The sequence below is a fragment of the Hemicordylus capensis genome, chromosome 5, assembly GCF_027244095.1.
Source record: "Hemicordylus capensis ecotype Gifberg chromosome 5, rHemCap1.1.pri, whole genome shotgun sequence".
NCBI lineage: Eukaryota > Metazoa > Chordata > Lepidosauria > Squamata > Cordylidae > Hemicordylus > Hemicordylus capensis.
In genome coordinates, this window is record NC_069661.1 from 61,501,359 (window position 1) to 61,516,835 (window position 15,477).

The 15,477-nt window shown below is 41.2% G+C and overlaps 1 protein-coding gene across 7 annotated transcripts in view; it reads right to left on the bottom strand.

Moving 5' to 3' along the window:
- The window catches only part of TTC29 (tetratricopeptide repeat domain 29), a 195,116-nt gene extending 179,857 nt beyond the window's left edge, over nucleotides 1–15,259 (bottom strand). For 2 of the 7 annotated variants that reach the window (XM_053257260.1, XM_053257254.1), the window contains exons 1-4: nucleotides 15,123–15,259; nucleotides 12,607–12,651; nucleotides 5,947–6,041; nucleotides 3,826–3,909 (exon numbers count right to left, since the gene is read on the bottom strand). In XM_053257260.1, coding sequence (XP_053113235.1) covers nucleotides 3,826–3,909; nucleotides 5,947–6,035 — 173 coding nt within the window. In that variant the 5' untranslated portion in view covers nucleotides 6,036–6,041; nucleotides 12,607–12,651; nucleotides 15,123–15,259. Of the gene's footprint in view, nucleotides 1–3,825; nucleotides 3,910–4,306; nucleotides 4,328–5,946; nucleotides 6,042–6,677; nucleotides 6,962–12,606; nucleotides 12,652–14,343; nucleotides 14,756–15,013; nucleotides 15,057–15,122 lie in introns of those variants that run through there. The other 5 variants (XM_053257257.1, XM_053257256.1, XM_053257255.1 and 2 more) reach the window with 5 other exon arrangements.
- Nucleotides 15,260–15,477: the final 218 nt, after the last annotated feature.

Genomic DNA, 15,477 nt, shown 5'->3' on the forward strand with positions numbered 1-15,477 from the left:
TCACATACATGAACCAGTGTGTCAACAAAAGTGTATTGAAACTGTTCCTACATGATAGATTATGCTTCAATTTGAATTTCCAGTGTTTTAAAATGGTCTTTAAAAATACTGACTGACATCCTGACTCATGAAGTACTCATGCTTCTAGGGGCTGCGGGGGTACGACAGGAGCCCCCATGCAATGTGTCCTGTCTCCCCTGTGCAAGCATAGTTACATGAGAGCCTTTAGACTCTGGAGCATGGAGAATGCTCACAAAGGGCTTTGTAGGAGTTGAAACACAGCACTGACCTCAATGGTGTGTTTCAGCTCTTGAAGAGCCCTTGCAGACTGCGCAGAGCATTCTGGAGTCTGATGGCTCTTAGGAGCACAGGAAACTGCCTAACAGACCATTGGTCCATCTAGCTAAGTATTGTCTACACCAGGGTTTCTCAGCATTGGGTTCCCAGATGTTATTGGACTTCAACTCCCATAATCCCCAGCTCCAGTGGCCTTTGGTTATGGATTATGGGAGTTGAAATCCAATAACATCTGGGGACCCAACGTTGAGAATCCCTGATCTACACTAACTGGCAGCAGCTCTCCCAGGTTTCAGGCAGGAGTCTTTCCCAGCCCTACCATAGATTGAACCTGGGACCTTCTATCTACCACTAAGCTATGGCCCCATTGCCTTCCACAACTGCACTCATGCAGGGGCACTGCATGAGGGCTTCGGCTGTGGCCCTGCAGCCCCTAGAAGCTTTTCATTAGTCAGGTTGACAGCTATTTTTTAAAAAGAGAGCAGAACTGTATTTTTAATCACATTTGGTATCTGGTACAGGATAGATAACTTAGATCCCCTCCCTATACTTTGAGTCAACTGTAAGATAAAATGGCAAATAAACTGTGCAGGTAAGGGAAAGAAAGAGAAGGTGGGGAAAAGAAGTACAGAATGGCAAGGAGATGGTTGCGCCTAATATTGGTAGGGAAGGTGAAGAGGAGAGGTGAAACAGAATTTCAGTGAAGTAAAATTAAGTATGTTAGCAAAGGGGTGGATATATCCTGTGCACAGGGCCTACTTCTACAGGCCTTTAACACTAGGGCTCTAGTTCACAGTAAGGGTTCTACATGTTGTGGAGGATGATTCATAAATCCAAGAAATATTATTTGCTGTGTGGTATATATAACCTATATACCAGGGACACATGTGAACTGGCCCTTAGTTTTGCACATTTATACTAACACACATGTGATTCACGGTGAAGAGGTTTTTTTGTTTGGCAATGACAAATTAAAATAATTATAAAGCACTGTAAAGTCCTATGTCAAGTTTCAAATGCTATTAAACTACCCCGCACAGCTTAGTATAGTTACCCCCTCTTATATATGTTATTCATTTTGTGTGGTTTAACAAAATGGAAACTACTAGACTGACATTCCATTGTTTCCAGGTATTGTTTTCAGAAATTGAACGTCAATTTACTTTATTAATTCACTTTTTAAAAGTCATTTTTTCATACGGTTCTTATAGCATGGTACAATCAGCACTACAGTTAAAGTCTGAGATGACTTTCCTTTCTACATACTGAATTGCAATTGTTTGAATGTTCACAGCCTGCTGTTAACTTTATTTTACTGATATAATCTCATAGAAATTTGCATCATTTTTTCTTATATTTTAAAAGGTTTTCTATATTTGTATTGCATATTGTAGATTATGGAATATTTATAGAATTCTGAGAGTTAGTAGAAAGGTGGTTGTTCTGAAATCTGACCTAACTACCTCCTCCATCAAGCATCACTATTATTTATAAATTTCCCCCACCTTTCTACACTGAAGTGCACTCAAACCAGCATACAAAAAAATAAATAAATATGAATATTAAAACAAATTCAAAAAACACAAGATAATAAGCAACAAAAAATAAAAGCAGTTCAATTCGCATACAACAGATTCATCATTGAATGCCTGCTTTAATAAAAAGGTCTTGAAAGGTCTGAATCTGCTGGATCCTCCTTGGCGGGGTATTCTAGACCTACGGTGCCACAACTGAGAAGGCCATGTCCCTAGGACCAGTCAGCTATATTCTCAGTGAGCCAATTTTAAATCTTGGAAAGTTTTTATGTGTGAAGATAGTTCTCAAGATAACCTCAGAAGCCATTAATGAACTTGATTGAGGCCAGGATAATACCACTATTTTAGACTGAACCTAGAAATAAATAAGTAGCCAATGTAGTTGAAGGACTGGAATAACATGTTTTGATCATCATGTTCCAGCCTTCCTTTGTTCTAAGGAAGAGGAAAAAATCCTGACCTATTTCTTTTAAGTTCATTTCCCAACATTTTTTAACCTGCAAAGGTCAACATGTTTTACAATCTTGGTCTCCTGGCCAGACTTAAAAGGACAGCTTAACTTTGCACAATGGGACTTTGGACTTGTACTTTTTAAAGAGCAGTCCCCAATGATGTATGTCAATCACTTTTGAAATTACCCTTTTGCCAAAAAAAAAAAAAAAGTATTTGGGGAGAGGGAATATATTGTTCAAAATAATTTTTTTTAAAATCCCACTAGATCTAAGCCCTTGTTTCTGAATTACTAAAGCCCCTTCATGAAAAGGGACAAGTAGAATGATACTGCATGCTGCAGAGCTTACTTCTGTGCAATTTAATGATTTATCGTCAAGTTTTCTGAAAGTATGATTTTTTTAAAATAAAAGTGATTCTTTGCTTTATGCCTCCACCATTATTCTACCATAAGCCTGATCAGAATGATTTGTTTTGGAACACTCTAGAGGTTTGCTTAGCAGAAAGAAGGAGAGGACAGAGACAAAGGGTCATAACTCCATGGTTTATTGATGGACCAAAATGTTCCAGAGATCAAGTAGGCAGAAGTTCAGGCTTTAGTATAGGATTTCACATAAATCCTAAACAGATCATAGGCATCTGATTTATCCAAGGAATTAAAGACAGAAATGGACCTTTTGAATGAGGTAAAATGATAGATTATCTCAAACGAGTGCTTTCTTATAGATTTCTTGTTTTCCGTAGCAGCCTTTATTAACCTATAAATGTGAAACTACTCATGTGTATTCTTGGTGAATAAGTCTGCACTATAAAGAAGAGAGAGGTACTGTTAAATACTATCAAGAAAACCGGGGAAATCAAGGGAGACTGGGAAAATTCAGAGAACAACTCTGCTCCAGGTATGCATACTTGAGTGAAGAATAACCTTTAGACTCCATTGAGATGGTCTTTGTATGGAATCAGGATGGCAAGTGCCTCCTACAACTAAGGTAGTGATCCTTAAACTAGAAATCCCTTAACAAGTGGTATGAATAATTCCCATGAAATTGAACCTCAGTTAAAAAACAAGTATTCTGGAAGAACAGTAGCAATTCCATTGTGCAATTTATTTATTTATTTACTGAAACAGCACTTCCCTATGGCTGTTTTTGGACTCTGGCTTTAAAAGAACTAACAGTCACTAAGGAGTCAGCACTGCAAGTCACAACGGTATTTTGATAATTATAAATTTTAGGCTCAAGTGAGAGGATTTCAAAACCAAGGACAAAAAATAGATAGTTTTAATTACTGACAAACAATTAAATGCTGGAAATGTGCTAATACTCCGGTAAATCAGAGCATTAACACAGGCATTGAACTAAAAGCTTTGATATATGCAAGATAAGTAGCAGTGAAACATAATTATTTAATATCAGTTTTAATTTTTAAATGCCATGTTCCTCAGAAAATTGCCTGAGGAACTTTAGATTTCAATGAATAGGACTAGAAACAAAGAAAACAATAAACTTGCTGTATAAAAATGCCTCAGAAAGACCTTACTTACGCAGCAGCCTCTTGTTTTGACAATCCTTTGATATGCATGGCCAAATAACGATCTATGGCATCTCTGCCTTTGATCATATGCTTCCTAAATTTAAATAAAAAAATTAAAGAACACTGTGAGGTGATTTAACGTCAAAATATGTTACATGTATTATGTATTAATCTTTGCCAAGCAAAGACAGATAAATATTAAAATATTGACAAAATATTTTATCAAACACATTCTATAAACATGTACAAGTACCATTTTAACTTTTTGGTCTGTAGCTATTTTGAACCTTTATTTTTGTAGGAAAGTACACACAGCTTTAGAAAAACGATTCCTGTAATTCACAGCTTCTACCTTCAGCATAAACCCAATAAATATTGCCAAAGAGTCCATTTTGCAGGCTTAGGGAATGAATATGTGTTTTCTGTCTCTTGACTGTGGTCATCACAACTGTGCAGGGTTTTAATGGATCAAGATATGGAATAGATATTACCTTAGGCAAAGAACATTTTATTTTATTTTATTTATTTAAAGTTTCTTGTATACCGCCTCCTCCAAAGACTCTAGGTGGTGAACAACAACAATAGCAATAATTTAAAAAACAAATTAAAGGGCAAAAGCTTGGCGAAAAAGGTAAAGAAGGGCCTTAAAAGCCACTAAGGAGGGGGCTGAATGAATCTGTGGGTGAAGGGTGTTCCAAAGAAGAAGGGCAGCCACAGAGAAGGCCCTCCTAGGCTCAGGCACCACACGCTACACCAGGGCCTGGGACACTAAAGAGGGCCAACTGAGAAGACCTCACAGGACAGGATACAACTGGATGAGAGAGGCAACCCTGGAGAAATATAGGTGCTAAGCCTATAAGGGTTAATTAAAAAAAACAAAACACCTAAGGCTTATTCACAAATATGTTGACATTTTAATGTGATGTTTTAACTCATCAAAAATTAAGGGCATACTGCTTCAAAGTAAACTGTTGACTGACAGAATCCCGGTGACTTGGTAAGATGTAAGGCTGGAACTCAATTCAGGGCCAACAAAATGTTACATTTTCAATTAACATCTAAAATGTAAGCATTTAAAAAAGGAAAGTGGATTCAAACTTACATGTGAACCTAACAAATATGCATCAGGGAGCTGGATGGGCTATGGCTATCCATTCTCATCCTATGTGGAAAGACCCTCAGTTTGTATTAATAGTTGATCTCCAGATCAGCTTACTATCCTGCTGTTTGATACACTCTTAGTTTTATTTTATTTTCAGTTATTTAGTTTCTGGAGAAACACACTTCTCCAAAATGCAGACTAAAGTGTGGAAAATGGGGCTGGGAGCATATTTTATTTATTTATTTATTCGATTTCTATACCGCCCTTCCAAAAATGCTTCAGGGCAGTTTACATGGAGAAATAACAAACAAATAAGATAATAATTCTATGTGATTGGGCTCCTGTACTATTGTCACTGGATCAGTGCTTGCAGTAGTACAACAAGGTAAAAATCAAATGTAGTTGGAGCATGATTTGATAATTCAGAAAGCATACCTGCCAACATGTCCCTATTTTTCCATCCAGGTGAATGGGAAAATAGGGACATGTTGGCAAGTATGAGAAAGTTCTCAAGTATAGCTTCATGGGAACATTTTTTTAACTGGATTGGCAAGAAACTCTGAGGACTACTAAATATGCATATTTATAAAAACCACTCCTCTCTTTTTAAAATGAAAACATCAGTTTATATGTTATCATATGGTGCTAAAACAACAATGAAAAATAAAGCAGATTGCATTTCTTCTCATTTTCTATCCATTATGCACAACTATCTTGTTAAGGGAAGAGATCCTTGCCTTAAATGTTTGCTGTCTTAAATAATCTGACAATACTTGTTCCTTTACTATCTGTGTTTTATAGAGTCATCAAATACAGTATATCAGTTAACTGAAAGAAGGTACCGTATTTTATGGACTATAAGACTCACTTTTTTCCTCGAAAAATATCCGCCAAAATTCAGGTGCGTCTTATATGTTTTAACAGTTTAATATGTTAAAACTCTGAAAAACTGGATTAAAATGAAGGTGCGTCTTATAGTCCATAGCGTCTTATAGTCCGTAAAATACGGTAAATACAAGATACACATACCTTGCAAGGCCTGGTGAAGGGCATTTCATGTCTTCCATATCTGGATGTGCCTTGGGCCTTTGCATTGGCACAGGAGGAAATATACTCATTTTTAACTAAACAAATGAATACAGAATATTTTGAGCAATTCCAGTCAGAAAGCTTTCACATTTCCTAGACATTTATGCTAAGTTGGTGTCATTCAGTGTATAACTATGTCAAAGTCTTCAGAGCCTTGGCAGAATCAAAATATCAACAGCACTTTCAGCACTATCCAGCATAATACAACACTGTACTAGCATAATACAACAATATAATACTAGCATAATACAACACTGTACCAATACGAAAACAACTTGCTCCTGAGTAAACAGGAGCAAGTTAATCAGTGCTGAAACATTACTCCACAAGCATGTTGTAACCAGAGATGTAAAATTTCCAAGAATACTTAAAGAACAAAAACCATTTCTTATTTTAGGAACTTCTGAAATATTTGTAGATCTATTTCTGAAATATTTGTAGATAGTACTGTCAGTATTAAGTTTGGTTATAATCATTAGAAACAATGCTTGGATCCATCATATATACATATGAAGAACCCCAAATTTCATAAAAGAGCAATTAGGAAATTAATGCATTCAAGTGCCTTTGTATGTTGTTCAGAAACTTCAGTTAGTTCAAAATGAAGCAGCCATATTTGTCTCTGGGGTTACAGTATGTTTCCGGGCAAAATATAAAGTGCTGGTAATTACCTTTAAAGTCTTAAATAGCTTAGGACCAGGTTATCTGAGTGAGCACCTTCTTCTAGTATGATCCCCACCGCACTTTAAGCTAATCAGGAAAGGTCTGTATCCAGCTGCCACCAGCTTGCCTGGTGGCAGCTCAGGACCAGGCCTTCTCTGTAGCTGCTTCTGGGCTCTGGAATGTGTTCCCTGTGGATATTAGAATCTTACAAGTTTTAGCAGCCTTTAAAAGACCCCTACAAACATGGATTGGATTGGATTGGATTGGATTGCTATACCGCCCTTCCAAAACTAGCTCAGGGCGGTTTATACTGAGAAATAACAAATAAATAAGATGGATCCCTGTCCTCAAAGGACTCACAATCTAAAAAGAAACAAAAGATAGACACCAGCAACAGTCACTGGAGGTACTGTGCTGGGGGTGGATAGGGCCAGTTACCACTAAATAAAGAGAATCACCACATTTAAAAGGTGCCTCTTTGTCCAGTTAGCAGGGGACATTTATTTTAAGGAATTATTTATTTGTTTTTTCTCTGTTTTTATATTTGTGAACCTCCTAGTAGAGCCATCTGGGTGAGGTAGTATAGCAATTCAATCAATATAAATTTATAGCCAAAATACACTTACAAAATACTAAATACAAAATATAGTCAAGTGTATAGCCAAAATATTGTGATATTATTACTAGATCCGATGCTGAACAGAGCAAAATCATGTATTGCCATCACTGTTTACTACAATGGATCTGAAAAGTCAAAGATGATAGCTCCCCCCATCTAATCAATATTTGTATCCAAATAATTTAATTCTGAGTTTGAATTTTCACTGTGCCCCTTCCATGCTAACATACATAACTGAAGATCTCCAAAAATTAGAACACATGGACTAATATCTCTAGTCCAGTATATATCACTTAAAAAATAGCCAATATTAGAATGACCCAATGATTTTTTTAAAAATGAAATGAACTTAAATATAATGAACAACAACTATACCAATAGTTTTAATAAAGACACTATTAGTTATATAAAATTAATGTATTAAAATGACAACATCATTGTAGCAACTTAATACCATAATTAGTCTTATATGAACACAAGATTCTTTTCTTTTAAGCAGGAAAAAAATGCCCCAAGACAGCGCAGTCTAGCTTGTCATTTTGAAGTTCATAAATGCTAATGGGACTTTTTTGTCACATAGAGCACTGTGTTCTTTTCCCCACGTACTCGGCTTACACTTCCCACCATTAAAGTTACAGCTGCCAGTTCCTTCATTTTGCACGTCTGTGATCTGAGAATGTTAGCAGCAGGAGCACCCTTACTCTTAAATTTGGTTTAATGTAGGTATTGTAAGCCCTGCTGGCAGGCCTCAAGGCACAAACTTTTAATGGAGGCAGAAACACAGCATTGTAAAAATAGAGGGAAGGTTCTCTAATTGTTAGAGCTATTGCAAGAAATTTTACTTTGCTTTACAAGTGCAGAAGACAGACAGACAGATAGACACACACACACTCACTCACTCACTCACCAGTATCAGCTATGGTTGGTAGATAACAAATGAGACTAATGATTATGCCCTATTCAGAATGAGGGACTTCAGAATATGGGCTTGTTCAGTTCAGAACTTCAACACTAATTATGAGTCATGCCCAAACTTCTCTGAAGTTTGACGTCTGCTTGTAATCAGCATGTCCCTGGCTACCACAGCCCCTCTCTTCCCTTTTTCTCATGAAACTTACCTGCAGCATTGACAAGAAGGGCTGTTTTTGTGGCCTTCATTTGTTTCTGCAAGTGTACTGTCTGGGAGGAAAAAAATCCTTGCGAAATGTAATTTTGGCTACAGTACCAAAGGCTTCTAGAATCTGCAGAGCTGTTGCTGAAGTATTCTAGAGAGCAATCAAGGTGATGACCACAGCAAGCCTCTCTCATTCCTTTTTGCTACCACCAGGTAAGTTTATAGAGAGCAAAGGGGGCTCATGAGGGGATTAGGGGTGTGGAGGCCTCCAGACCTCCTCATGTTCTTAATTCCATCACTGGAGCACAATCAGAATTAGTCCTCAAAATGAACCTAGATTACAGCAAGCTGGACAGGTTCAGACTTAACACAGAACCCAAGGTTAGCACTATCTGCCTCAGCCTGCAAGCGCACACTCTTTCTCCTCCCAACCCCATGCTCATGTCTGTTTCCACTGTAGGTTAGGCTACGCCAAGATTGGTCACAACACTGAAACCTACCAATCTTAGCATTAGGGGTGTGCATCAACCATTTTTTGCAGTTCGGTCTGAATTTGGACCAAATTCAGACTGAACTGCAAGTTCACGGAATAGTTTGGTCAAATCAACTGGCTGGCCTGGTCCATTTGAACGAACCAGCTAGAACCGATTCGGAGGTTTGAGGGGCTATGCTTGTACAGGGGAATCTGGTGAAGACTCCTCTTTACAAGCAAAGGGGAATCCTTGAAAAGGCTTCTAAAGCGCGGCTGGGGTGAGGTGCAAGGGCATCTTTAAAAGCAGAAGGAAGGGGCTTACTGATCTGCCAGCAGCCATGGTAGTGGTACCGCTGCTCCTTGAAGGACCCCTCAGCACACACACACACCACGGCAGCACACACTGGGTCTGGGCTGGGGGCCTTTGAGGAGCGGCGGTATCAATACCATGGCCGCCACCGGACCAATAAGCCCCTTATATCTACTTTGAAAGGTGCCCTCTCTCTGCCATCCCAGCCACCCTTTAGAAGCCTTTTCCCCTTTGCTTGTAAAGGGGAATCCTTACCGGATTCTCCTTTACAATCATAGCCCCTCGAACCACTTGGTTCAGTTCGATCGCAGCCTGGCCAGCCTTCCTGAAGACTGATCCAGTTTGCAACTGAGTCACTTGAACTGGCTCTGTTCATGGTGGGATGGTTCGCTGCGAACCATTCATGCACACTCCTACTCAGCATATCCTAACCTACTTAATCCAGGGAACCTGAGACCTGATCTCAAGGACTGATGTTAGTTCCCAGGTTCCCTGGAACAAGTAGGTTAGGATATGTAGAATGAATATATATATATATATATATATATATATATATATATATATACACACACACACACACACACACACTGAGATTATTGACATGGTGGCCAATCTTTGTGCACAGGCAGGTTGATGTGGAAAGACGTGCCTAGTGGGAACAGGTATCTAGACCCTAAGGGAGGGTCTACAATGGGGAGGCCTCCAAAAAACATTTTGTCCCCTGGCCCCCAGGGGACTCACGATGCTCCTGAACAGTGCTTTACAGTATTCGATCCTGCAGCTTGCTGGAGAATGGATAACTGGCCAGCATAAAGTACATTTTAAAACCTAAGTAGCAATAGATTTTGCACTCTAAGACTATCATAAGATGATTTACAATATACAATAAGAAATATAAAAGACACTAAAATACATTACTAACATAAAATGATTTAAAATATAAAAAATAGGCATGTGACTGCACTAAAAATCTAACTATGGCTCTAATAAGAGACATAGTAGACTCTGGGCTACATTTTGATTTAACTACAGCTGCAGTAAGAAGCATAGGAATAAACCTAGATCACGTTGCATGCTTATAAAGTAAGAAAAGGTTTTAAAAGATTTAAAATGTATAAAATGTATAAAATAATGACAGTATCATTTAAAACAATAAGAGCTAATATGCGTTAAAAGGATATCATATAATATACACAAAAATATAAGCCAGTAAAATAGTAGCCAGGAAGTTGCAGGTCTATAGGTTGTTGGGTTGCCACACCAAGGCAGTAGCCATGGCTGGCCTCCGGTTCATAAAGGTGGGCTCTGGGCATGCGTGATCATCCTCCACCAGATATTGATCGCTGCTGCACGGAATCTGGCAACACTGTAGGTGGCAGCAGGGTTGCTATCAGAGAGCAGCCAAGAGGTGTAAAAATGGTCCGTTCACCCAGGATAGCCATGTAATAGTGGTAAGATGAGGGAGGCACAGATGTCCCTGTAGAACAGGCACTGCAGAAGAATGTGCCCAGCTGTTTCTACTGGCCCTGAGCCGCAGGGGAACTTGTGCTCTGATATTGGGATCTTCCTATAGCAACCTTTAAGCATGGCTGAGGGAAGCACATAACAGCGCACCAGTGTAACGGCCCTCCTATGCTTTGGGACCTCCAATTGGGTGAGGTATGGCAAGGGGGCGCAGACATACCTGAGTCCTTCACTTACAGGGAAGTCAGGGGACTTGCCTATGTCAGATTGACGCTCTATATCCGTAATACATTGTTTGATGAGTGTGTTGGCCAGGTCGTACCCCAAGTTAACTATAGGGATGTGCACGGTCCGGACCGGCACCAAGGTGGGGTCTCCCTTCAGGGGCGGGGGGTAGAACTTCCCCCTCCCGCCACTTTTCCCCCTCCCGCACTGAATTTTTTTTTTTTTTACCCTATGGGTCCCGAACCGGTCTGGAGGCCATGTTGGAGGCCTCCGGACTGGTTCCGAGCCGGACTGGACTGAACCGGTCCGGCAGTCCGGCACCGAGGGGGGGGGTGTCCCTTTAAGGGCGGGGGGGTAGAACTTACCCCTCCCGCCACTCTTCCCCCTCCGGCGCTGTCGTATTTAGTGAAGATTTTGGGGTGGCAGCGTTCTTCGCTGCCGCCCCTGCCCCCGTCGCTGCCTGCAAGTCCTTCTAAGTGCTGTACGCATGTGTGCGTGGCGGCGCGCATGCGCCGCCTACATCACACGCAGCGTGCGTGTGATGTAGGCAGCAGGCACACGCGCGCCGCCTCACACGCATGTGTGCAGCACTTAGAAGGACTTGCAGGCGGCGACGGGGGCAGGGGCGGCAGCGAAGAACACTGCCACCCCAAAATCTTCACTAAATACGACAGCGCCGGAGGGGGAAGAGTGGCGGGAGGGGTAAGTTCTACCCCCCCGCCCTTAAAGGGACACCCCCCCTCGGTGCCGGTCCGGAACAGTCTGGACCGTGCACATGCTTAGTTAACTAAGTGAAGCGGGGATAGGCCCAGGGATTTTATTTTATTCACAGCTGTCTGTTTCCAACTAGATTGGAAGTCATCACACAGCGTTAGGGGGGCTAGGCCTGAGGGGGAAAGGGAGAGCTTTAGCCAGTAGTTCAGTATGGTTCATACCCTTGCCTCCACTTTCATTAGGCCTGTCTCTAGTCACAGGATAGCATTAGGTACACATCTTGGTACTTGGAGAACTGCTCTTAGGAACAGATTGCACGCGTTTCAGTGTGGAAAAGTTGGGGAAGGAGCCGAGCTGGGCATCATAGAGTAACTGTACTATTGGCTTGACTTCATACAGTTTTAGAACTGATGGTATATACAGGTGAAACTCAAAAAATTAGAATATCGTGCAAAAGTTCATTAATTTCAGCAATGCAAATTAAAAGGTGAAACTGATATATGAGATAGACGCATTACATGCAAAGCGAGATAAGTCGAGCCTTAATTTGTTATAATTGTGATGATCATGGCGTACAGCTGAGAAGTTGATAGGGGGACACATACACATGGGACACGTGCACATACAATGCCAGGTGATCTCATAAGATTATGGAAAGTAGGCTAAAAATAGATCACAATAAACCTCAACTGAAATGAGTACATTTTTGCTGATGGCATTACTAGATGGATCAGACACCAACTTAAATTCGCTCCACTTAGTAGAACGCGTTGAAACATTCATGTCAACTCACCATGCAGACTAAGCAATTTTCACTACGCCATCATAAATGTAAGGAAAAAAACAAAAAACCAGAAGATTGTGACCATTGTATGAGGCATGTGATAAGCAAAAGGCACATATGATAAAAGCCACTCTTTGGATTCCATAACTTATCAATCAGCCCTTAGAAATTAAAATAATAGATAGATGTTATTTGAAGCAGCTATTGTAAAAAAACCAAGATGATAAATACTTACAGCTTTGTGTGATGCAGTTCTGTGACACCTGTTCTGTTAAGATGTCTAAAAAATAAAATATAATAGAACACATTCTAATTTCTGTAACCAACAAAATTTTAACCTTTAGCAAATATGTCCATCATTATGACAGTTCTGGTATGTCCAGAAGCTTTGGGGGTGGGAGGGTGGGATACTTCCTTGAGGAGATAGCACCTCTCCATACACTGCATGCACAGACACACATTGCATCCCCAGCATTATCCATGTCACCAAGGGCTGAGTCTGCAGTGGAGGGCAGGTTTGCTCTTCCTGCTACAGCCTATCCAAATGTAGCACTTTGCTATTCACTCTTATATGAAAAGGTGTCACTTGGTATGAAGCAATTCCTATGGAATATGGAAGAAAATAAAAGGTGTACAACATGAGGTGAGGCAACATCTGATTCCACCCCAGTGACACCAATGAACAAGACCACTGAGACTCGAGCCTGCAGCTATCTACACATCTGTCTTATTTCTTTGTTGTAATACAGAAAGTACGAGAGAGTCACTGGTTGCCACTGGATATGCTTGCCTGCTGCCACCGCTGTTTTCATGCTGTCTGAAATGCCCCACATTGTTACTGACCTCAGCCTGACATTTGAAACCAACATTTGAAGTTGGCTTGACAAAGTTAGGCTGAAGTCAATAACCAAGATTCTCCACCTGGTACTGGCAGCTTCAGATGTCATGAAAATGATAGCAGCAGGAGTGCAGAGGGCTCTCCCACTTACTTGCTGCCAAAGCTGCCCTTAGAATAACGCTTTCTTAAGCAGTTAAATGTGCTTTTAGAATTGGAAAATTGGCACATGAAAGCAAAAGAATGTTAGCCATTTCCCCTTGAAAAATTGCCAATACTGGACTAATTAAGGTGAAATTTCTATCTCAAAAGCCATTTCTAGCAGATAAAAATGCTACAATATACTACTGTTGTTTTTCTAATGATTCGTATATTTGTTCCAAGTGTATACACTTAACAGCAATACAAAATGTTCCCAGGGAACAAGTATTATTTTTTGTGATGATCTGGATACCATGAGATGTTCTCTTTCAGCTACTCCTGGATAGTATCAAGCCATTTCCTGCCTTGAAGAGTTAACAAGATAGTATTCCTAAAATCTCTTACTGTAGAGGCATCTGTTTTAAATTATTTTTCAAAGAAGTCTTTATGTGCTACGTGAAAACCACAACTGTGAAAAATAAAAACCTCTTGTGAGATGCTGAACTCTCTATGAAAGGAAGTACAGGAATTTTATCCATGTTTTCCTACAATAGTATCATACTAACAAATAGTGTGATTTTTCCAGTATGTTGTGGGAATGAAATTAACCACTTTAGTTATGCATCTCCAACAAATATACTTTGTTACACAATTAAAAATTGAGCTAGATGCTTCCCCACCCATTGACTTACTATAAACAAATCCATTTTAATTATCTAAAAGTGTTAAATATCTCCAAACTGTTATACTAGCAAACCATCAAGACACCTCTATTAGCATGCACACATATATAGAAATGAAGCCTTGGAGGGAGGTTGGGTATATTTTGCTTGCTTGTTTTTAAAATTGGACAGCCACATGAATCTAATGAAGGTCTTGCTGTTCAGAAAGTAGAAGCTGTGTTTCCAGTAGAAGCTGTGTTGCCTCCCTTCCTGCCCCCCCCCCTGCAAAAGCTTTCTTACAGAGCATTCATGATCTGAGCTACCAAGTTTATACCTTTCAGCGGGGTCAGCTTCCATTACAGTGAAATATTGTTGATAACAGGTAAAGGATGCTTCCAGAGCTTAAATGTGCCTGATTTGTCTGCAGCACTTTCTGCTGAATGAATCAGAGAAGCACCCCAGGCAATCTAAAGTCCTGTTGCTGGAGCTTCCCAAAGTGTCTTGAGCTCTGTTTGCTCTCATCAGTTATTGTAGACAAGGGTCTCCCATCCCATGGGTACCCACAAATTGGTATCAGGGCCCTATTATCTGGACAAGGGCCAACGGCCTCTGCAATCACAGCTCATAGATGGTCCCAGCTCTCCCCTTATCCTCTCCATATTCCTTCCCTTCCCAAGCCAGATCCTGAGTGGCAAAGTTTTTCCTTCCTCCAGAACTGAAGAGAAAGGACGCGAGGAGCAAAGTGGACTGGAACCCCCACTACAGAATTCACCCACTAGCTGAAAACCCTGCCAAGGAGCAGGGACAGGAGATGAACGCGCAGCACTTCCCGTCCAGTCTTGCAGTGGGATGTAAGTCCCACTGAATCCCACGCGACGGGCTTCCAAGTGAGCACAGGAGGAGGGCAGCCGCCTCTTTCACGCAACCGGGTTGGGGCAGCAATAAACACCCCGCCGGCGGAGGGGCTCCCAGGCTCCCAAGGGTCAGCAGCACCACCCACCGACCCGTCAGCATGGTGACAACCTTCCCTTATTCTTTCCAGGCACGCGGCGCTCTCGCCTTTCTCCCAACCCATCGCCGGAAGGAATAGTGGCGATTAGCGAAACTACCCACAGAGAAGCTCCGCTCCGTCTCCTTCCTCTGCCTCGTAGGCCGCAGGCAGGCTGAGTCCGGCTTCCCGGCTCAGGAAGAAAAGGACGCCCAGCCGTCACCATGGGAACCGGGGCGGTGCCCAAGTGCCTTGGAACGCTCCGCCCCCGCGCCGTCCTTCATACTTCCCGCCAATGGCGGCCTTATTTCATACAATGGCCCCGCCCCCTGCTTTGCTGCTGCTGCTGCTGTTCTCGTCGGGCGCGGCACTCAAGTTGCTGGAAACCTTTCACGGGCCGGTGGGGGGACTGGTTGGAATATAGTGAGGCCCATGAAGAGGGTTGCCACCCTTCGTGCCGGCCCCGGTGACCGTCCTTTT